Source organism: Nerophis lumbriciformis, linkage group LG26 (assembly GCF_033978685.3).
Source record: "Nerophis lumbriciformis linkage group LG26, RoL_Nlum_v2.1, whole genome shotgun sequence".
NCBI lineage: Eukaryota > Metazoa > Chordata > Actinopteri > Syngnathiformes > Syngnathidae > Nerophis > Nerophis lumbriciformis.
The window spans coordinates 5,480,001-5,504,839 of NC_084573.2; the positions used below are offsets into that span (position 1 = coordinate 5,480,001).

General features: G+C 40.6%; 4 protein-coding genes across 4 annotated transcripts in view; 2 read left to right on the top strand and 2 right to left on the bottom strand.

Annotated features, from left to right (window-relative positions):
- Nucleotides 1-1,239, top strand: part of LOC133624014 (uncharacterized) — a 14,468-nt gene extending 13,229 nt beyond the window's left edge. Inside the window, exon 2 of the mRNA XM_072916219.1 lies at nt 1-1,239. This exon is cut by the window's left edge and continues 748 nt beyond it. Within this exon, the coding sequence (XP_072772320.1) occupies nt 1-532 (532 nt within the window). The 3' untranslated portion in view covers nt 533-1,239.
- LOC140676659 (uncharacterized) overlaps nt 1-4,609 on the bottom strand; it is a 46,014-nt gene extending 41,405 nt beyond the window's left edge. The window contains exon 1 of the mRNA XM_072916179.1: nt 4,382-4,609. The gene's annotated coding sequence lies outside the window, so the exon portion shown is untranslated. The remainder of the gene's footprint in view (nt 1-4,381) is intronic.
- LOC140676656 (uncharacterized) overlaps nt 1-24,839 on the bottom strand; it is a 310,270-nt gene that overhangs the window by 190,632 nt on the left and 94,799 nt on the right. The gene's annotated exons all lie outside the window — the stretch shown is intronic.
- Nucleotides 4,726-12,560, top strand: LOC133624038 (uncharacterized). The gene is made up of 4 exons (XM_072916201.1): nt 4,726-4,831; nt 7,303-7,415; nt 7,661-7,894; nt 11,301-12,560. Exons 1-4 carry the CDS (start codon nt 4,818-4,820, stop codon nt 12,356-12,358), a joined length of 1,419 nt encoding a protein of 472 aa, XP_072772302.1. The 5' UTR covers nt 4,726-4,817; the 3' UTR covers nt 12,359-12,560.

The window sequence follows — 24,839 nt, forward strand, 5'->3', positions numbered from 1 at the left end:
AATACACACTGGAGAAAAACCTTTTACCTGCTCAGAATGTGGTAAAAGTTTTGTAATTAATCAATATTTAAAAGTACACATGAGAACACACACTGGAGAAAAACCTTTTGCATGTTCAATCTGCGGTAAATATTTTACTCAAAGTCAATCTTTCAAAAGACACATGAGAATACACACTGGAGAAAAACCTTTTTCCTGCTCAGAATGTGGTAAAAGTTTTGTAATAAATCAAAGTTTAAAAATACACATGAGAACACACACTGGTGAAAAACCTTTTTCCTGCTCAGAATGTGGTAAAAGTTTTGTAATAAATCAAAGTTTAAAAGTACACATGAGAACACACACTGGTGAAAAACCCTACTCCTGTTCTAGCTGCAACAAAAGCTTTCGTTACCTAAGCACTCTTACAGTACACATGAGAACACACACAGGAGAGAAAGTGTTGAGTTGCAGTGTGTGTGGTGAAAGATTCTCCTATAAGTACCAGTGTAAGAAACACAAGTGTGCTGGTGAGAACAGCAGCAGCAAATGAAGATGCAGGATTTGAAATTCAACTGTCAAAACTTTAACTTTGGCTTTCTAACATCAGCACATATAACATGTGTGACATCATTGTTGTGTGTGTAACACAATCTTGTTAATATGATTCTAACATTTATAGATTATGTAGTGCTTTTATTTCAGTAAAGTACATGAGTTAATATACACATTCGTGTACTTTAAAATGAACAGAACAATTTGACTGAAAAGGTGAGAATAAACAGTACATAAAATATGTTACATACAATAAACATTTTAAGTGTAGATATTCATAATTCACTTTTATACTTATTCATAATAGTGTTTTATATATGATTTTTGAAATAATGAAGTGTTACATATTTTGTTTTCTAATTGTAGATGATTCCATAGATGAACTCCTTTATATGATATACATATTTGTTTTACATGTGTTCATACCTTTGCTTTTGAGTACACATAAATCCCTCTTAGTTCATTTTACTGGTTCACATCTGAAACATCTTCTGGACCACTTCTGGAAGCATATTATTATTTACTTTATACATTATTTGAGCAGTTGTCTTTTTTGCAATTTTAAAATGTGTGACTTTATGAATCATTTGTTGGGTCTCTATAATCCATTCTATTAATTGTCTTTATTACTCTCGTGTAATTTGAATTTTGTTGTGTGATTGTTTTATATGTATGTCCCCAGACCTTTATGCAATAAACAATGTATGCTTCAACTAAAGTTGGGTACAATAAATGTAGTTCATATTTGTGGGTATGTATTTTATTCTATTTATTATCGCAGTCAATTTTTTAAATGTTTTCTTCATATGACTTACACGTAGTTTCCAGCTTACTTCATCATCTAGACTAACTCAGCCTGGAGGATGTGTGTAATGTTGAGATGTATTGGAGATGACTTGGTTTGTTTGAATGTTGTCAACCTGTCAATTGTTCTATTTAAACATGTTGTCAGATCTCGCGAGAGAAACAAGCAACCAGCTCTATTACTTCTTCTTCTTACTGGCAGTTTGCAGCCATGACTTGAAAGGTTCATACTGCCACCTACTGGACTGTAGAATGTAGTGTGGGCCATAGGACAGAAGGAGGAAATCCCGTTAAGAACCTGTGGAGGGCAGCAATACACCTAAGATCTTCTACTAGTCTGCTGGAAATAGAAAGAAAAGTCTAAACGTGGGCATTATAGTTCTGTAGTTTTAATCAGTGCATACATGTGCACATATATGTCCTTTTATATAGGCTACCTTTTATTTTGTTTCCCGAGTATCCTGGCACCTTGATTTTTGTAAGTAAAAATAATCTTCAATATTGCTGCTGGATCAGTTTGAATTAGTGGATGGATAGCGGGAAAAGGAACAATATGTGACAAGGAAGGCTGTGCATGGTGCGAGTCAGACAAGATGCCAAGTGGAACAAACATTTGAACAAAGGGCTTATAGGAACAATGGTAAATGGGTTATACTTGTATAGCGCTTTTCTACCTTCAAGTTACTCAAAGGGCTTTGACACTATTTCCACATTCACCCATTCACACACACATTCACACACTGATGGCGGGAGCTGCCATGCAAGGCAATAACCACGACTCATCAGGAGCAAGGGTGAAGTGTCTTGCCCAAGGACACAACGGACGTGACGAGGTTGGTAGGAGGTGGGGATCGAACCAGGAACCCTCAGGTTGCTGGCAAGGCCACTCTCCCAACCGCGCCAATCCCTTTCAGTGTTTTATGCAACTGACTCTGACTTTGTCTTACCTCTCTATTTTTGGAGGTAAAACTCTGGAGCTTTTGAAGTGTATTTGTGGTCTTGTCATGGTCGTCCGGACAGAAGGGCGACTGGATCAACAGAAACGTCGGAGACGCTTTACTGAAGCAAAAGTTGCTTTATTACCAGCGAGCGTCAAAGGGAAGTCTGGGCTTTCCTGCTTAGGCTGCTGCCCCCGCGACCCGACCTCAGATAAGCAGAAGAAGATGGATAGATGGATGTGTAACACAACTTGATGTTTCTTGAAAACAGCGTCGAATAGTTGATGTTGTCGCTCCTTCTCCTCTTTTGTTGGACAAAGTTCCTCCTCGTTAGTGATGGGTCCGGCAACACCGATGCATCAGCGCGTGCGTTGAGCTCATAGAGCGAAACCCTGTGTCGGTGCGCGTACCGCTTTTAGAAAGTCACGTGACCGATCATGAGCTGTTTTGGTCACGTGAACGATACGCGAACTGTGTCGCACTGACGCCTCCTCTGTGCCCTGTGAGCGGGTCTTTTCTACAGCCGGAGAAATAATAACTAAGAAGAGAAAGCGTCTAAAATTGAATACGTTGGAAAAACTGTTTTTTTTTTAATAAAAATGTGTAAAAAAATAATAATAATAATTTCCAGGTCCACAAGCATCCTCATTCACAACACGTTCTCTTAGATTTCCATGTTATGATACATGTTCACATTATTTATTGACTGTATCTAAAAAAGACAAAAAATATATTTTTATTTAAATGAAGTTATGAAATAATCCTAAATGAAATACAATGACTTGGTTTATACTATTGTATACACTAGGTCAGTGGTTCTCAACCTATTTTCAGCAATATACCCCCTGTGAATTTTTTTTTAATTCAAGTACTCCCTAATCAGAGCAAAGCATTTTTGGTTGAAAAAAAAAAAGATAAAGAAGTAAAATACAGCGCTATGTCATCAGTTTCTGATTTATTAAATTGTATAACAGTGCAAAATATTGCTCATTTGTAGTGGTCTTTCTTGAACTATTTGGAAAAAAAGATATAAAACTAACTAAAAACTTGTTGAAAAATAAACAAGTGATTCAATTATAAATAAAGATTTCTACACATAGAAGTAATCATCAACTTAAAGTGCCCTCTTTGGGGATTGTATTAGAGATCCATCTGGATTCATGAACTTAATTCTAAACATTTCTTCACAAAAAAAAAAAAGTCTTTAACATCAATATTTATGGAACATGTCCACAGAAAATCTAGCTGTCAACACTGAATATTGCATTGTTGCATTTCTTTTCACAGTTCTTTTTGACAGACATTTTAGTGACAAACCTGAGCTTGTGCTTCACTGAGTTTACATTCATATTTTGTTGAAGTATTATTCAATAACGGGAATAAGGGACGGCGTGGCGCAGTGGAAGAGTGGCCGTGCGCGACCCGAGGGTCCCTGGTTCAATCCCCACCTAGTAACAACCTCGTCATGTCCGTTGTGTCCTGAGCAAGACACTTCACCCTTGCTCCTGATGGGTGCTGGTTAGCGCCTTGCATGGCAGCTCCCTCCATCAGTGTGTGAATGTGTGTGTGAATGGGTAAATGTGGAAGTAGTGTCAAAGCGCTTTGAGTACCTTGAAGGTAGAAAAGCGCTATACAAGTACAACCCATTTATTTATCATTTTATTTAATAAATATATTTATAAAGGATTTTTGAATTGTTGCTATTTTTAGAATATTTTTAAAAAATCTCACGTACCCCTTGGCATACCTTCAAGTACCCCCAGGGGTACGCGTACCCCCATTTGAGAACCACTGTACTAGGTCATAAAATCAGTGTCAGTTGAGTCGGTCCATAGGTTGCCTGTAGGGATTTTTAATGTCCAGCAGATGTCAGTATTTAGTGACACAGTATCGACACAGTATCAATACAGTTTTGCAATGTGTCGAAACGCTTCATGACGCCTCATCAACCCATCACTACTCCTCCTACTCTGCTATCGTTTTGTTTTTCTTTCAAACATCACAAATATTTCTTCAATGGCAGCAATTAGTCGCTGATTCACCAACGCTCACATCATTTGTAATGTAGACATGTTCACACAATAATACCAATAATAATACTTTACATTGGATCTCTGCTTTGCTGTGTCGATCACTTCCGCATCTCTTTGTTAGCAGCTAACAAGCTAAGCTAACCAGCAGGCTAGGCTAGCACGTCAAAGTGCACTCAGACTAATGTATCCGCTATACAAACAATTAATAACGACGTTTACTCCGTTAAACGACATACATGTGCACATGGACGTTGTAATTAAGACCAAGAAACCATAATAACCAAAACAACGTATTCTCCGTCAGACGCCATCTTGTTTTGTTCTTCCTCCTGTGTGACGTCATCGAGGTGTTCTCAACCGCGGAACAAAAGTTGGCCAAACACGTGTTTCACTGGGACAATAGTGAGTGGTGCACACTTCCTTCGCCCAGCCACAGGACAAAAGAAAGTTCCATTTAAGAGTTGCTGGTGTAACAATAGGAAGAATATATTCCACTCCTCTCTTGTACATGCGGCTTATGAGGTAATATACATTATATAACTTTATATTATTTATCTTATTTACCTAATATGTTGTTCGAAGCTAACGTGCTAGCGTTAGCCCGCTAGCAGGCCTTTGTAGCAAATGCGAGCGTTTTTTATATGTTCTCTATGAGAATTATATTGACTTATTTAATACTTTAACTGTTTTTTTGCTGTATATTACAGTCACGCTTAACATCATTAAATGTTTGTTACTAGAAAGGAACGAACGTCTCGTAATTTAAGTCTGGAATAAGTCACATGGTATAATAATAATAATAATACATTTTATTTGGTATAGCGCTTTTCAGTGCACTGAAAGACGCTTTACAGGATAAACATTAAGATTATTTGTTATTATGACAGTGTAATATATTGTATTACACATACATTGCAGTAGTCTACTTTGTGTCGCACTTCTATTACCTTGATGACATCCATCCATCCATTTTTTTCTACCGCTTGTCCCTTTTTTGGGGTTGTGGGGGGGGGGGTGCTGGAGCCTATCTCAGCTGCATTCGGGCGGACGTATCATGGAAATTAAATCAACTGATGTTTGTTAATACGAATACACTATTTGCACAATTGTAAGTGATTAATGTTTATCCATCCATCCATTTTCTATCGCTTGTCCCTTTTTGGGGGTGCAGGGCGGTGCTGGAGCCTATCTCAGCTGCATTCGGGCGGACATATGGAAATTAAATCAACTGATGCCTGTTATTACGAATACACTATTTGCACAATTGTAAGTGATTATATATATATATTATACATGTAAGTGAATATTTAATGAAATACATATTAAAAATGGCTTTAATATACTGTACACAAATTGAACATGCACCAATATTTTGTTTGTAATCGAAGCATGAGGTACCCAAATATTCTCAAAAAAAAATGTATATACACTATATTGCCAAAAGTATTTGGCCACCTGCCTTTACTCACATATGAACTTAAAGTGCCATCCCATGGAATTGTCCAACATGTTTTGGTATCCTGGAGCATTCAAAGTTCCTTTCACTGGAACTAAGGGGCCAAGCCCAACTCCTGAAAAACCAACCATCCATCCATCCATCTTCTTCCACTTATCCGAGGTCGGGTCGCGGGGGCAGCAGCCTAAGCAGGTAAGCCCAGACTTCCCTCTCCCCAGCCACTTCGTCCAGCTCCCCCCGGGGGATCCCGAGGCGTTCTCAGGCCAGCCGGGATATATAGTCTTCCCAACGTGTCCTGGGTCTTCCCCGTGGCCTCCTACCGGTCGGACGTGCCCTAAACACCTCCCTAGGGAGGCGTTCGGGTGGCATCCTGATTAGATGCCCGAACCACCTCATCTGGCTCCTCTCGATGTGGAGGAGCAGCGGCTTTACTTTGAGCTCCCCCCGGATGACAGAGCTTCTCACCCTATGTCTAAGGGAGAGCCCCGCCACCCGGCGGAGGAAACTCATTTCGGCCGCTTGTACCCGTGATCTTGTCCTTTCGGTCATGACCCAAAGCTCATGACCATAGGTGAGAATGGGAACGTAGATCGACCGGTAAATTGAGAGCTTTGCCTTCATGCTCAGCTCCTTCTTCACCACAACGGATCGATACAGCGTCCGCATTACTGAAGACGCCGCACCGATCCGCCTGTCGATCTCACGAAAAACCAACCCCACACCATAATTCCTCATCCACCAAATTCCACACTCGGGACAATGCAGTCCGAAATGTAGCGTTCTCTGGCAACCTCCAAACCCAGACTGGTCCATCAGATTGCCAGGTAGAAAAAGCGTGACTCATCAGTCCAGAGAAGGCGTGTCCACTGCCATAGAGTCCAGTGGTGACATGCTTTACACCACTGCATCTGACACTTTGCATTGGACTTGGTGATGTATGGCTTAGATGCAGCGGCACGGCCATGGAAACCTATTCCATAAAGCTCTCTGCGTACTGTACGTGGGCTAATTGGAAGGTCACATGAAGTTTGGCGCTCTGTAGCAACTGTCTTTGCACTATGCGCTTCAGCATCCGCTGACCCCTCTCTGTCAGTTTACCTGGCCTACCACTTGGTGGCTGAGTTGCTGTTGTTCCCAAACTCTTCACTTTTATTATAATAAAGTTGACTAAGGAATATCTAGAAGCGAGGCAATTTCACGACTGGATGTGTTGCACAGGTGGCATCCTATGACAGTTCCACGCTGGAAATCACTGAGAGCGGCCCATTCTTTCACAAAATGTTTGTAGAAACAGTTTCCATGTCTAAGTGCTTGATTTTATAAGTGATTAGGACACCTGATTCTCATCATTTTGATGGGTGACCAAATACTTTTGGCAATATAGTGTATATATATTCTGACGCCAGCACATTTCTTAAGGTGTGGGTGAGGTTCAACCGGCATACTATCGCACGGCCACACTCGCTGGCACTTGTTACACGTGCTTCGCTGCACTTCTGTTTGTTTTCTGTTGGTTTTAAGAATGTTGCTTTCGCAGAAGGAAGAACGAGGAGAGGATATTGCGTGTAAAAGTAAAGCCAACTGATCACAGCTCTGCAGTCCTGGTCACCGTTGACGTGAGGTCGGACTATTTTGGAGGTGCACGTCAAGGTTGGCTGGTAGGTTGGTAGTGGGAGGAGCGAGTTGGCGTCACTCGATGCTGCAGCACAATGAAACTTTTATACGTGCAGTCAAGATCATATACACAATTCATAATAATCAATAACTGATGATTATTCCATGTGTAGAAGAACATCACCGCCAAGTGTCTCAGTCCACTTGGAAAATATTGTATTTGAGAGACTAAAAAAATATTTGACACATCTGAACTGAAGTTTGTTTGTGTTGTCTTGCAGACGTCCAGCAGATGAACGCTCGTCAAGAAGAACGTGCCCTTCAGCAGAAGGAGGATCCACAGCCCCCCTACATTAAAGAGGAAGAGGAGAATCTCTGGGTTACTCAGGAGGAAGAGTGTCTTCTAGGGCAGAAGGAGGCTTATCTCACCAAGTTTCCACTGACTGTTGTCTCTGTGAAGACTGAAGACCATGAAGACAAACCACCTGAGTCCTCACAGCTTCATCACAGTCCAAGTAAGCACATATCATTTTATTCTCAGGGCATTCAGTCCATCACAACTGGACTGTTCATTTTGTCTTAGAAGATGTTTGGCCTCTCATCCAAGTAGACTTCATCAGTTCATGCTCATAGACTTCAAGTCTTACATCTAATCATTTGAACTTAAGGCCTTAGAATGTCTTAAATTGTATCGAAATCTCATAAAAAAAATCTCGTCATCCAATATGTATGCTAAATAGTAAAAAACTGCGAGTACAAGGCGGCTAAAATCACATTTAATGGTAGTCCTCTATTGTGCCTTTAAAATCACCAACATTACTCCATTTACTTGTAGTGACCTGTATATTAACCAAGTATTAGCAGCATTGTAATTGTAAGAGCTAACATCGAGGAACTACTTTTAGTCAAACGGCTCCTTGCTCGCAGAGAGGTAGACTAGCTACTGAGCTGCTGCTGCATCGCCGCTGAGTTGGTAAAAGTTAGTTCTAGATTATAAATCATGCCTCACGCTTGCATCGGCGAAGGTCGTGGCCATAGACCGGGAAGTTGGTCAAATTAGTTTCCAACCCAAAGACGTCGCTAGGAAGAAGCTTATTTCTTCCCAGCATTCTTGACCCAAGGAGACAGAAAGACAATCTGTCTCCCCTCACGTCCTGTCTACTGGCCACTTCCTGCTACCGGCATGTAACCAAAGCTGATTGGACTGCGGCGGTCACGTGACTAGGGGGAGCACGCAGCGCTCAAAGAGTATTACAGAGCAAGAGCCTAATAGTCTCTGCAAAGGTATGTATTTGACACCTGTGTTACAAAAGCGCTTTGAGTCACTAGAGAAAAGCGCTATACAAATATAATTCACTTCAATTCATATGATATCTTGTTGTTCTATTTTCTAATTTCAAGGAGAACTGCACTTTTTGGAATCATTCACAGTCCCTATTTAAGTTAAAGTTAAGGTCCTAACGGTAGTCACACACCAGGTGTGGTGAAATGATCCTCTGCATTTGACCCATCCCCAAGTAGGTGAAGGCAGCGGAGGCCACGCTCGGGAATCATTTGGTGATTTAAACCCCAACCCTTGATGCTGAGTGCCAAGCAAGGAGGCAATGTGTCCCGTTTTTATAGTCTTTGGTATGACTTTGGTTTGAACTCCCGACTTTCCAGTCTCAGGGCAGACACTCTAATCACAAGGCCACTGAGCAGGTCGATGGTTAATGCATCCTCAATAGAAAATAAACCTTAGCAAAAGTTAGCTAACAATTGAGTCATTGGTAGCCGCTCTATTCTGCCTATAAAGTGCTCTAAATAACATCCTAAAACCTTCATCAACATTTTAAATACACACTGTAAGTATATATGTAATGTAGTAACATTCTTAATAACATGTCATATTTACATATCTTGCTCATTTTAAGCATACAATGTCTGCTCTCACTGGGATGCCGACTGATGTTCATATCTTCCCGTTTAGATGAAGAATTAATCCTCACAAAGGGTTCAAAAAGAGTGGGTGCAAAAGAGCGTATTTTCGTGTCTTTCTTGCCATCTCCAGGTCTAAGTTGGATGTCAAAGTTGACCAAGTTCTCGGTTTGTGTCCACAACCTTCACCATATAAGTGAGAAGCATGATTTATAATCTAGAATTAGCTTTCACCATCTTAGAGGTGAGAAAGCAGCTCAGTATGTCAAAAGCTAAGGCTAAAAGTAGGTCCTTAACGTTAGCGCTTATAATAACAATATCGCTAATACTTGGTTAATATTCAGGTCACAAAATGTAAATGGAGTATTGTTGGGAGTTTTTGGATGGTGTTGCGTTTGGACAAGTTGTTCCTCCCAGGGAATTCAAGTTTATGGTTGTCGCTCCCAAGCTCTTTACGACACTTAAAGCTGAGTAAAAGAACCACCAGAGACAGAATAGGTATTTTGTATTATATTTGCAAAGCTTTGTAAATATAAATGAGACCAGTCCAGCATAGAACATTCAATCACGCAGCTAAGATGGTCTGATCTAAAAAATGGAAACCTTCTATTCTATAAAGTCTCTCTCCCTCCCACCCTCGCTGTCTTGTTTTTCCAGCCCAAACACATGCCCATTGTCCTCCGCACCTGGACATAAGAATAGATAAGAAGAAGGAGTATCTCTCTTTCTTACCTTCCAAAGTCAAGGTTGGCACACAGTATTTGCAGACAACCAAAAGACCACAATTGGAAGAAAAACACTAGCTGTTTTGTAATATGATTATGAAGACAAAGAAGTAACACTTAAATACGGATATATGTAAATATCTGCCTCCGACAATGGTTATTTGGAGGACTTTGTGGGTCTAATAGAGGAGCTCCCATTGACTCCAATGTTAGCTGATTTTTGCTCACGTTTATTTACTAATTAGAATTCATAAAAAATTAAAACTTATGTCTTACATAAGGATTGTGAATGACAGGCGACATTTAAAAAAAGTGCAGTTTCCTTTGAATTTGTCAGATAAGTAAAGAGTCCTTCAAATTAAAGATGAAAAACAATTGAGGTTGTTTATAGATATTATCCACAATGAAGTTACAGTAAAACTAAGCACACAAGAGAAAGTACATTCATATACACATGAAGTACACATATGTGTAAGAATCATGTTAACCACCAAAATATTGTCTCGTTCTCCTAAAGCCAATATCGAGTATCCTTTGGTGAGCTGACCGTATCGTCACACCCTTAGTTGAAAGCACACCAACCCCATGACATGACACTTCCACGTGATGTAGAACAGTAGTACCACATTTTAAACATACACACACACCTGAAGAATATAAAAAATAAATATATTTGGTGGGCCAAACAAAATGACTCGGCGAACCAATGTTTGGTATGGGCGATATGACCTCAAATCTATATCCTAATAACAATATATGTCACGATATATCATTTGGTATATGATTGATAATAGAAGAATTTCAAAGCGGGTTACAAAAGCTCCTAATTTGGCAGCTGACATATGCAGTAACATATTGTGTCATTTCTAATTGTATTATTTTGTCGAAACTATTATTATTAATGTACTTGTTTATTTACTGTTAATATCTGGTTACTTTATTTGAGAAAATAATACTGGAAATTATGTAATATTTTACTGCATATTTTAGCAACTAAATTAGGAGCCTATGTAGCCTGTTTTAAAATGGTTCTATTAGTAATTCTATATGAAATAATATATCGCAAAATCAATTTTAAACCATATTGTCTATCCATAGTAAAAAGTCCTGTCGTCCTGGTTTGTTTTTATTTTCCTGTGAATAATGTTGTAAAGAGCAGTGTGTTTGTGCGTCACTGAGATTTCAAGACAGTTCATATGATAATTTGTTTTTCCTAAGTGCATGTAAAAGTACTGAATGCGTTGTGTGACTGAGCAGAGATGGTGTGTTTGTCTTGCAGACGTCTGTGAAGAACATCTTCACCCTGAGCAACAGAAGTGGAGCTTCAGGATGTGGACGGAGGAACCAAAGCCCTCCCACATTAAGAAAGAAGAGGAATACCCACTGATCCCACGTTTTAAAAAGGAAGAGGAGGACCCACTGACACCCCATTTTAAAGAGGTGGTTCTACTGAGCCCTCACATTAAGGACGAAGAGGAAGATCCACTGACCCCTCACATTAAAGAGGAAGAGGAGGAACACAGCATCAGTCAGGAGGGAGAGCATCTTGAAGGACTGGAGGACTTCCCAGTGATTAGTGTGATTGTGAAGAGTGAAGATGATGAGGTCAAAAGTGAAAGTGAGGAGAAGAGAGAGGCGGAGCCTCCAAGCAGCAGCTCAACTCAACACATGACAACAGAAGCTGATGGAGACCACTGTGGAGGATCACAAGCAGACAAGCTCTTAGCTCCACTATCAGATAGTGAGGACACAACGTCACACTCTCCTGACACGGATGATGAAGACTCTAAAGATGATAAGACATGTCACACTGACAACACACACTTCACATGTTCTCTCTGCGACAGAACTTTTAATGACCGTCGTAATCTGAAAAGACACATGAGAACGCACACTGGAGAAAAACCTTTTTCATGTTCAATCTGCGGTAAAGATCTTACTCGAAGGCAATATTTCAAAGCACACATGAGAATACACACTGGAGAAAAACCTTTTTCCTGCTCAGAATGTGGTAAACGTTTTATACAAAATGCTTATTTGAAAATACACATGAGAACACACACTGGAGAAAAACCTTTTTCATGTTCAATCTGCGGTAAAGATTTTACTCAAAGGCCCCATTTCAAAGCACACATGAGAATACACACTGGAGAAAAACCTTTTTCATGTGCAATCTGCGGTAAAGATTTTACTCGAAGGCAATATTTGAAAACACACATGAGAATACACACTGGAGAAAAACCTTTTTCCTGCTCAGAATGTGGTAAATGTTTTTTACAAAGTGCTTATTTGAAAATACACATGAGAACACACACTGGAGAAAAACCTTTTTCATGATCAATCTGCGGTAAAGATCTCAGTCGAAGGGACCTTTTCAAAGCACACATGAGAATACACACTGGAGAAAAACCTTTTTCATGTTCAATCTGCAGTAAAGATTTTACTCGAAGGCAATATTTGAAAACACATGAGAATACACACTGGAGAAAAACCTTTTTCCTGCTCAGAATGTGGTAAAAAATTTTAGTAAGTCAAAGTTTAAAAGTACACATGAGAACACACACTGGTGAAAAACCTTTTTCATGTTCAATCTGCGGTAAAGATTTTACTCAAAGGCCCCATTTCAAAGCACACATGAGAACGCACTGTGGTGAAAAACCATACTCCTGTTCAAGCTGCAACAAAATATTTCATCACCTAACAACTCTTACAGTACACATGAGAACACACACAGGAGAGAAAGTGTTGAGTTGCAGTGTGTGTGGTGAAAGATTCTCTTCTAAGTACCAGTGTAAGAAACACAAGTGTGCTGGTGAGAACGGCAGCAGCAAATGAAGATGCACAACACAATTCATCCTCTGATCATATTACAGAAAAGAGCAGTGCGGATCATTCACAACGTTGGTTGGTCCCCAACCTTTTTGTTACTGCGCTCGAAAATTTGTCCCACGGACCGGGGGGGAGGGTTATTTTATTTTTATTTATTTTATTTATTTTTGTCGTAAAAAAATACAATCATGTGTGCCCTGCAGACTATTGATATATATTGATATATAATGTAGGAACCAGAAATATTTATAACAGAAAGAAACAACCCTTTTGTGTGAATGAGTGTAAATGGGGGAGGGAGGTTTTTTGGGTTGGTGCACTAATTGTAAGTGTATCTTGTGTTTTTTATGTTGATTTAATAAACAAAAAAATGTTTTGTTTTTTTCATATTTTATTTTTATTTCTTGTGCGGCCCAGTACCAATCGATCCAGGGACCGGTACAGGGCCGCAGCCCGGTGGTTGGGGACCCCTGATTTAGAACATAACCTGTTCATGCAATCAAAGTTGCTCAAATTTGATGACCTTGTTAAATATAATACATTAATAATCTTATATAAAGCATTTAACAAATTATTGCCCCCTAATCTACAACGGTTTTTTTTATAAGACGAGTGCAGGCTCATAACTTGAGAGGCTTTGGATATTTCTTATTGCCGAGAGCTCAAACCACTCGTAAGCGTTTTTGTGTGTCTGTATGCGGAGTAAATCTATGGAACAAACTGGACTTACAACACAAGCAATGCCAAACTATTAATGGATTTAAACTATTATACAAACATGAGGTCTGGTTCAAATATAGAGATGAGGGTCTTTAATTTGACCTGCTGTTGTACTCTGTCTCAAAGGACTGTTTTCCGTACCTTGGAGACATCATGCCTCGTCGGTGTGTTGTCGGAGGGTGTAACAACACCAACAGGGACGGATTCAAGTTGCACCAGTGGCCCAAAGATGCGAAAGTGGCAAGAAATTGGACGTTTGTTCCGCACACTTTACCCATGAAAGCTATGCTACGACAGAGATGGCAAGAATGTGTGGATATCCTGCGACACTCAAAGCAGATGCATTTCCAACCATAAAGTCAAAGAAATCTGCCGCCAGACCCCCATTGAATCTGCCGGAGTGTGTGAGCAATTCAGGGACAAAGGACCTCGGTAGCACGGCAAGCAATGGCGGCAGTTTGTTCCCGCAGATGAGCGAGCTAAACCCCCTGGATGTCTTGGCTCACACCGTCCCTTATGCCACCGAAGATGATCAAGAGAAGAATGTCGACCCTAGCTTCCCTGGCCTGCTGACATCAACTCCAAAACTGGACAGATCAGCTTTCAGGAAAAGAGAGCGGATGAGGGTATGTCTACAGAATATATTAATTGATGAAAATTGGGCTGTCTGCACTCTCAAAGTGCATGTTGTTGCCAAATGTATTTCATATGCTGTAAACCTAGTTCATAGTTGTTAGTTTCCTTTAATGCCAAACAAACACATACCAATCGTTGGTTAGAAGGCGATCGCCGAATTCGTCCTCGCTTTCTCTCGTGTCGCTTTCGTCGGTTTCGCTTGCATACGGTTCAAACCGATATGGCTCAATAGCTTGAGTTTCTTCATCAATTTCGTTTTCGCTACCTGCCTCCACACTACAACCATCCGTTTCAATACATGCGTAATCTGTTGAATCGCTTAAGCCGCTGAAATCCGAGTCTGAATCCGAGCTAATGTCGCTATAGCTTGCTGTTCTTTCCGCCATGTTTGTTTGTGTTGGCATCACTATGTGACGTCACAGGAAAATGGACGGGTGTATATAACGATGGTTAAAATCAGGCACTTTGAAGCTATTTTTTAGGGATATTGCGTGATGGGTAAAATTTTGAAAAAAGTTCGAAAAATAAAATAAGCCACTGGGAACTGATTTTTAATGGTTTTAACCCTTCTGAAATTGCGATAATGTTCCCCTTTAACATGTGCTCAATGTTTCCTTATCATTAATGCTATGTTGTCTATTACCATTGTTGGTATATTCATTATTTCTACATTGTTGATACAAATTCTTGTTACAGTGTAATAATTATTGTTACCTGTGGTAATGCCACTATGATACAACATCTGTATTACGACGGCGTGGCGAAGTTGGTAGAGTGGCCGTGCCAGCAATCAGAGGGTTGCTGGTTACTGGGGTTCAATCCCCACCTTCTACCATCCTAGTCACGTCCGTTGTGTCCTTGGGCAAGACACTTCACCCCTTGCTCCTGATGGCTGCTGGTTAGCGCCTTGCATGGCAGCTCCCGCCATCAGTGTGTGAATGTGTGTGTGAATGGGTGAATGTGGAAATACTGTCAAAGCGCTTTGAGTACCTTGAAGGTAGAAAAGTGCTATACAAGTATAACCCATTTATTTATTTATAATCCTTGAACAAAGTAACAGTGAAACTCATGTGAATAATCACCATACTTGCCAACCTTGAGACCTCCGATTTCGGGGGGTGGGGGGTGGGGGGCGTGGTCGGGGTGGGGCGGGGGCGTGGCTAAGAGGAGTATATTTACAGCTAGAATTCACCAAGTCAAGTATTTCATAGAAAGATACAGTATATATATATATATATATATATAGTAAACTAGATATATATATATATATTTTTTATTATAAAATAAATATATATATATATATATATATATATATATATATATATATATATATATATATATATATATATATATATGTCTTAATAAGGTTATCCAAAAAATAGTGCTCGATACCGTAGTAGAGCGCAATATATGTATGTGTGGGGAAAAAAAAATAAAAAATCACAAGACTATTTCATCTCTACAGGCCTGTTTCATGAGGGGGGTACCCTCAATCGTCAGGAGATTTTAATGGGAGCATTCGCATACCATGGTTTATATAGGGCACAGAGTGGGTGGGTACAGGCTGGCCTAGGGGCGTGGTGATTGGTTCATGTGTTACCTAGGAGGTGTTTCCGTCTATGGCGGCATGTTGTTACAATTTCGCTGCGCTTGTTGAGGGATGACAGGTCTGGACGGTAGATAATAAACAGTTTCTCTTTCAAGCATAGGTTGCATCTTTTATTACCACTATTGTAAGGTGTGCTGGATGCAAGAATTTGCCATGTTATTGAATATTCAACATTATTGTCTTTGAGGTCCCAAATGTGTTTGCTGAGTTCTGTGGTATTTCGCAGGTTTTTGTTCCTGAAAGAAGCCTTGTGGTTGTTCCATCTGGTTTTGAATTCACCCTCGGTTAATCCTACATATGTGTCGGATGTGTTAATGTCCTTGCGTATTACCTTAGATTGGTAGACAACTGATGTTTGTAAGCATCCCCCGTTGAGGGGGCAATCAGGTTTCTTTCGACAGTTACATGCTTTGTTGGTTTTGGAGTTGTTCTGACTGGGGGTCGACGGCTCATTTGCAATTGTTTTGTTGTGGTTTGAGATGATTTGTCGATATTGTTCATGCAGCTGTAGCTCAATTTGATGTTGTTCTTGTTGAATACTTTTCTTAGGTTGTTGTCTTTGGGAAAGTGTTTGTCAATCAGGTTGAGGAATTTGTGTCCAATGTTCGTTGAGACGTTTTTGCTGTATGGGGGGTTGTACCAGATGATGCCAGATGAAGCTGAATTTGACCAAGCAACCCCCCCGTACCAAAAAGCCCTTGATGAAAGCGGATACAATTTCACCCTCACCTATGAACCCACGCCAGGAAACCAGCCAAAAAAGAACAGAAAACGAAACGGCATCATCTGGTACAACCCCCCATACAGCAAAAACGTCTCAACGAACATTGGACACAAATTCCTCAACCTGATTGACAAACACTTTCTTCACTTTAAGTGAATTCTAGCTATATATATATATATATATATATATATATATATATATATATATATATATATATATATATATATATATATATATATATATATATATATAGTAAACTAGATATATATATTTTTTTTTTATGATAAAATAAATATATATATATATATATATATATAGCTAGAATTCACTTAAAGTGAAGTATTTTCTTATATATATATACATATATATATATATATATATATATATATATATATATATATATATATATATATATATATCAAGAGGGACAGAGACAGCGCACAGTGCATGTGGATCACATGTTACCATGGCGAGAAAACATGGAGAGACTGGAATGTAATAGAGTGCTCTATGTTTGTCTGTTGCCATCTCCTGGTGAATGTTGGCTATAGCGTACTGGGGTTACTTTTTGGTTGGCCAACGATTTACGTGGTGTTGCGCACCTGACGACAAGTGTGTGAGTCTGTTCTGAAGTCTATAGTAAAGAGACGTACTTCATCCCCTCGCCTGTTTATTGCCTCCAACTCAATATATTACAACAACATTGCTCCATGCGGACCTGGAGGGGGCGTGGCCTCCAGGTCTGCCTGAATTTCGGGAGATTTTCGGGAGAAAATGTGTCCCGGGAGGTTTTCGGGAGAGGTGCTGAATTTCGGGAGTCTTCCGGAAAATCCGGGAGGGTTGGCAAGTATGATAATCACTGAATGGAGAACTGGGGGTGGGATTAAATAAATTATCTTCTTCCCACTCCCTTTCAGGCAAAACTGGACAATCATGCATTACATACTATACATTACCTTTTGCACTATGTTAATTTATATTAGTATGTGTTGTCAACTTTGTACTTTTTTATGTCATTGCCTCAAATAAAAAAAAAAAAATGAAATGAAGTCCATCGCTCACATGATCCCACGTCTGGACCCTGGAGCCCAGATACTAATACTTCTTGGACGTGACGTCCTTCAGGTCCATGAAGTCAGAGAGCAGCATAACGGTCCTCATAGTTCCCCCTTCGCCCAACGACTGGATCTTGGCTGGGTCGTCGTAGGGGATGTGTGTCTCGGGTCAGCCCACAAAGCGGCAGCTGTGACTTCCTACCATACCAGTGTGCTTGAAAATGAAAGACCATCTCTCCTCACTCCATGTCCCAACCAGCTTCAGGTCAAGGAAAGGTTCAGGTCCAAAGTACACAATACAACTTCTTCTCGCAGCCTTAAATTCAGCATCCCTGTTCTCGATGACAGCAACCTGGGCAACACGATCTTCCAGAGCACTAAGGATGATGATCAAGTAGGACTTTCCATCGAGGACCGAATGTTCCTGGATTTCATGAACAGTGAGATGACAATGGATGACACCAACAGCTGGGTGGCACCGCTTCCATTCAGATCTCCCCGTCAACGACTCCCAAAGAATAGAGACCAAGTACTCAGCAGACTTACCACTCTTCGTCGCACCTTTGAAAGAAAGCCAAAGATGAAGGATGACTTCTTTGCCTTCATGCAGAACATCTTTGATCGCAACCATGCTGAGTTGGCACCGCCACTAGAGGAAGGAGGTGAGTGCTGGTACTTACCTATTTTTGGTGTCTATCACCCCCAGAAGCCGGACAAGATCAGGGTCGTCTTCGACTCCAGTGCTCAACATCATGGCATATCCCTGAATGACGTACTACTTACTGGGCTGGATCTAAACAACAGTTTGCTCGGCGTGTTGCTGTAATAGCAGACATTGAACAAATGTTCCACAGCTTTGTCGTTCGCAAAGACAACAGAGACTTTTTGCGCTTCTTGTAGTTCAAAGAAAACAACCCCAGCCAAGAGATTGTAGAGTATCGCATGAAAGTCCATATATTCGGTAACTCACCCTCCCCAGCAGTAGCCATCTACGGGCTTCACCGTGCAGCAGAACATGGAGCTGAGGAACACGGAATGGATGCCAAGCACTTTGTGGAACGCGACTTCTACGTTGACGACAGGCTCACGTCGCTACCCTCAGCCACGGAAGCCATCGACCTGCTGACAATGACACAGGAGATGTTGGCTGCTTCAAACCTGAGACTCCACAAGATGGCATCCAACTGCTCTAATCTGCTAAAAGCCTTCTCTCAGGAAGATCGTGCAGGAGGATTGCAAAACTTAGATTTTGACGACAACTCCACTCTCGTCCAACGCAGTTTGAGACTCAGCTGGGAGCTAAAACATGACATCTTCACCTACAGAACAATAGCCACAGAGAAACCCTATACCCGTAGAGGTGCTCTAGCAGTGAACAGCATGTTCGACCCTCTCGGTCTTGTAGCTCCAGTCGTCATTCAAGGGAAGTTTCTACTCCGAGAACTGGTTTGCAGCAAAACCCTCGACTGGGACGCCCCTCTACCGAAGACAAAGGAAGCTGAATGGAAGATGTGGAAAGATTCATTACAAGATTTGCAGGACATCAGGATACCTAGAGCGTACTCACCTACCACCTTGTCTACCGCACAGAAGAGAGAACTTCATTTTTTCTCTAACGCTTCAGTAAAGGCTATCGCTGCCGTAGGCTACTTCAAAGTAATTGACAGCGATGGAGGGTGCCACGTCAGTTTTGTCCTGGGAAAGGCGAAACTAGCACCTCCATCCACCCACACTATTCCAAGACTGGAATTGGGAGCTGCTGTACTCGCAGTGTAAATGGCAGAGTTGGTACAGTGGGAGCTGGACATTTGTATCAACACAATGCATTTCTATACAGACGGTAGAGTTGTTCTGGGATACATCTACAACCAGACCAGGCGATTCTACGTGTACGTCTGCAACAGGGTGCAGCAAATCAGAAGGTCAACCAAACCAGATCAGTGGCACTACGTCCACACAGCTCAAACCCCAGCAGATCATGCTACACGATCATTTCCTGCAACAGATCTTACGAACACTACATGGCTCACAGGACCCAACTTTCTGTACCTGCCTGATGAAGTTCCCAGCTCTGAAATGGAACATCACAAGCTCGTCGACCCAGACACTAACAGCGAATTACGGTCCCATGCTACAGCACTCTCCATTCCTCACTCTAAGCTTGGATCTCATCGGTTTGGGCGATTATACACATGGAAGTCACTAGTACGTGCTATCGCTTCCATAACCAACATGCTGGAAGGCAAAAGAGCACCAGTCACAACCGGCGATATCACTAAACCCTGTACAGCACAACAACTATCAAAAGCAGAGACTCTCATAATTAGTTGTGTGCAAAAAGAGACTTACAGAACTGAGCTCGACTGCTTGGCTGCTGGGAAAAACATTCCAAAAGACAGTCCCCTAAGAAAGCTGGGCCCTTACATGGATTAAAAGGGACTTTTGAGGATAGGAGGAAGGCTCAAGCATGCCACCTGGATATTGGAGAGCAGTTTCCTATTATCATTAGGACCCGCCTCATTCCTCCCATATGGGGGGAGCCTGGGAACGCATGATTGGAGTCTCCAGAAAAATTCTTGACTCCATGCTTCAAGAATCCAGCCGATCACATCTCACTCATGAAGTCTTGTCTACGCTAATGGCAGAAGTAACAGAAGTATCTGAGCGACCACATCAAACATGAGGTGGACGCGGGCAAATACTGCGGCATGGTCATGCTGGACCTTCAGAAGGCCTTTGACACCGTTAACCACGCTATACTGTTGGATAAGCTCAGAGCAATCGGATTTGATAAAACCTCATCGAGCTGGATGCAATCTTACTCGGAGGGGAGGAAACAGGTGGTAGAGGTGAATGGCACCGTTCCCCCCTCCCCTCTCAGTAAGCTGTGGAGTCCCCCAAGGCAGTATATTGGGGCCTTTACTGTTCCTAATATACATACACGACATGTCATCAGCATGCGACTGTGAATTGTTTTTGTTTGCGGATGACTCGGCCCTGCTGGTATCAGACAAGGACAAGTCACAGGTAGAGAAAATCCTCAGTGCTGAACTCTGTAGAACTTGCACCTGGCTCGCTGACAATAAACTATCCATACACTTGGGTAAAACGGAATCCATCCTGTTTGGGTCCCACATCAACCTTAAGAAAGTCAATGACTTCACTATAAAAGTGGGTGACATTGTTATCACCAGGAAAGATGAGGTCACCTACCTAGGTTCCATTCTAGAGGCTAATCTTTCCTGTGATAAAATGGCAACCAAGGTAATCAAAAAGGTCAACCAACGAACGAGATTTCTCTACAGAATCTCCTCTCTGGTCAACAAAAGCACCATGAAGATTCTAGCGGGAACTCTCGTTCAACCCTTTTTCGATTACGCATGCACCTCCTGGTACCCTAGCACCTCCAAAACCCTCAAATATAGACTCCAAACATCCCAGAACGAGCTCGTCAGATTACTTCTAGACCTCCACCCCAGATCACACCTCACTCCTATCCACTTCTCCAAAGTGGGCTGGCTCAGGGTGGAGGACAGAGTAAAACAACTTGCACTGAGCCTAGTCTATAAAATCCGCTACACCTCCCTGATACCGAAGTACATGTCAAACTACTTCCTTAACGTAAATGACCGCCATAACCACAACACCAGGGGGAGCTCCACTAACCACGTTAAACCCAGATTTCGATCTAACAAAGGTCTTAACTCATTCTCCTTCTATGCCACATCAATGTGGAATGCGCTCCCAACAGGTGTAAAAGAAAGGGCATCTCTATCCTCCTTCAAAACCGCACTAAAAGAACACCTCCAGGCAACTACAACCCTAAACTAGCACCCTCTCTTCAAATGTAAATAATCAAATGTAGACACTTTTTCTTATACTTTCTGATCTCGCTCTCTGTGTCCACTACTTGCTGTACTTACCCTACCAAGTCAGACCTACACTGTTTCAATGTCCATTTCTCTGATAATGCAATTGTTGATGACTGAAGTGTTGATATCAACCAAACCTAACCCCCCCCGACCCCCTCCTTATCCCACATGTAAATAATGTAAATAATGTAAATAATTCAATGTATATACTCTGATGATTATCTTGTGTGATGACTGTATTATGATGATAGTATATATTTGATAGTATATATCGGTATCATGAATCAATTTAAGTGGACCCCGACTTAAACAAGTTGAAAAACTTATTGGGGTGTTACCATTTAGTGGTCAATTGTACGGAATATGTACTTCACTGTGCAACCTACTAATAAAAGTTTCAATCAATCAATCAAAACAGCGATCATTAACGCCAGACCACTCACACCGATCTCCTCAGACCTGGAATCTCCTTTCCTTTTGACCCCTGCTTCGCTATTGACGCAGAAGTTGTGCACTCTCCCCGCCCCTCCTGGAATGTTCGACAACAAGGATCTCTACCGCCAGCAGTGGGGGAAGGTGCAGCATCTCGCCAACACCTTTTGGCACAGATGGAGGCGTGAATACCTTCCCACCATTGGCGTTGTTAGGCCTATTTTAGGGGGGCTCTAGCCCACCTATAATATTCTTAAGCCCCTCTAAATAATTTGGTGTTATATGTTATTTTCTTTTTTTTCTTTTCTTTTTTTCACAAATACATGCCGACATATTCATTGTAAAGTGGCCCGAATATGAGTTTAAATAAAGAATCATGTAACCCGTCATTATTCACTCAGTTTCCCCTCACTTCATAGCATAAGGTAGAGAGCCCCTTTAGTACGTCGGTATCCAATCCATTCCACTTCTTCATATAGAAAATGCCCACATCACTCAAAATCCAGTCCGCATTTTCTCTGCGACCTTGCTTGCGGTCCTTGGACTTGTTCATATAGAAAATGCCCACATCACTCAAAATCCAGTCCACATTTTCTCTGCGACCTTGCTTGCGGTCCTTGGACTTGTTCATATAGAAAATGCCCACATCACTCAAAATCCAGTCCGCATTTTCTCTGCGACCTTGCTTGCGGTCCTTGGACTTGTTCATATAGAAAATGGCCACATCACTCAAAATCCAGTCCACATTTTCCCTGCGACCTTTCTTGCGGTCCTTGGACTTGTTCATATAGAAAATGCCCACATCACTCAAAATCCAGTCCACATTTTCTCTGCGACCTTGCTTGCGGTCCTTGGACTTGTTCATATAGAAAATGCCCACATCACTCAAAACCAGTCCGCATTTTCTCTGCGACCTTGCTTGCGGTCCTTGGACTTGTTCATATAGAAAATGCCCACATCACTCAAAATCCAGTCCACATTTTTTCTGCGACCTTGCTTGCGGTCTTTGGACTTGTTCATGTAGAAAATGCCCACATCACTCAAAATCCAGTCCACATTTTCTCTGCGACCTTGCTTGCGGTCCTTGGACTTGTTCATGTAGAAAATGCCCACATCACTTAAAATCCAGTCCACATTTTCTCTGCGACCTTGCTTGCGGTCCTTGGACTTGTTCATATAGAAAATGCCCACATCACTTAAAATCCAGTCCACATTTTCTCTGCGACCTTGCTTGCGGTCCTGCAGGTGTACGAAGCACATTAGGACACAGCACTGCAGAACAAGAATGTGAACGTATGCAAAATGGACATAAAAAAGTAATAAAGTAATATACATATTGTTAAAATAATGAAAAAAACATCATTAAATATATTTGTTTTATTTTATTGTTATATTAATAGCTGTTGTATTATTATAGGATGGCTTGTTAAACATTTTCATAGGAATTTCAGAGGGAGGAAAAACCAAGACATTTAATATAAAATGTAAAATGAATAAATACATAAAAAGAAAAAGAAAAATAATGGTTTAAAGATTTTAGATTTTAGAGCACTACATGCTTCCATCTGTTGAAAAGCTCTATGGAGATGATGATTTCATTTTCCAGCATGATCTGGCACCTGCCCACAGTGCCAAAACCACCAGTAACTGGTGTACTGACCAAGGCATTACTGTCCTCCATTGGCCGGCCAACTCCCCTGACCTGAACCCTACAGAGAATTTGTGGGGTAATGTGAAGAAGAAGCTGAAAGACACCAGACCCAATAATGCAGATGAGCTAAAGGCCGCTATTGAAGCATCCTGGGCATCCATAACACCTCAGCAATGCCACAGGCTGATTGCTTCCATGCCACGCCGAATTGATGCAGTAATCCGTGCAAAAGGATTCCCAAACAAGTACTGAGTGCATTAATTGACATTTTCAAATGTTTGATTTTGTTTTGCTGTTATAAATATTTTTTTTTTACTTGGTCTGAGGAAATATTCAAATTTTTTGAGATGGGATTTTTTAGTTTTCTTAAGCTGTTTGCCATAATCAGCAATATTAAAATAATAAAAGGCTTGCAATATTTCAGTTAAAATGTAATGAATCCAGAATGTATGACATTTTTGTTTTTTTAATTGCATTACAGAAAATAAATAACTTTATCACAATATTCTAATTTTCCGAGACAGTCCTGTATATTATATCTATCTATATGTATATATATATATATATATATATATATATATATATATATATATATATATTTTTTTTTTTTTTTTTTTAATATATTTTATATATATATATATTTTTTTTTTTCTTTTCTTTTTTTTTTTTTTCACACACATACATATATTGCGCTCTACCACGGTATCGAGCACTATTTTTTGGATAATCTTATTAAGACATGTATATATATATATATATATATATATATATATGATCGGTAGGTTGTGAGTTCAAACCCCGGCCGAGTCATACCAAAGACTATAATAATGGGACCCATTACCTCCCTGCTTGGCACTCAGCATCAAGGGTTGGAATTGGGGGTTAAATCACCAAAATGATTCCTGGGCGCGGCCACCGCTGTTGCCCACTGCTCCCCTCACCTCCCAGGGGGTGATCAAGGGAGATGGGTCAAATGCAGAGAATAATTTCGCCACACCTAGTGTGTGTGACAATCATTGGCACTTTACCTTTAATATAAATATATATATATATATATATATATATATATATATATATATATATATATATATATATATATATATATATATATATAGATAAAAGGACAGAATTTAACAAAAAAATATTTGGTTTACATTTTCCTAGTAGACATAACAGTTTGACAGCATTCTCCAATGGAACATTCTGGAGAAACATCCTGGATGAATTTGGATAGAAGTGAGTTACAAAGGTAAACTTTTTGAATGAGTTAACTTTACTTGTGATGATTTA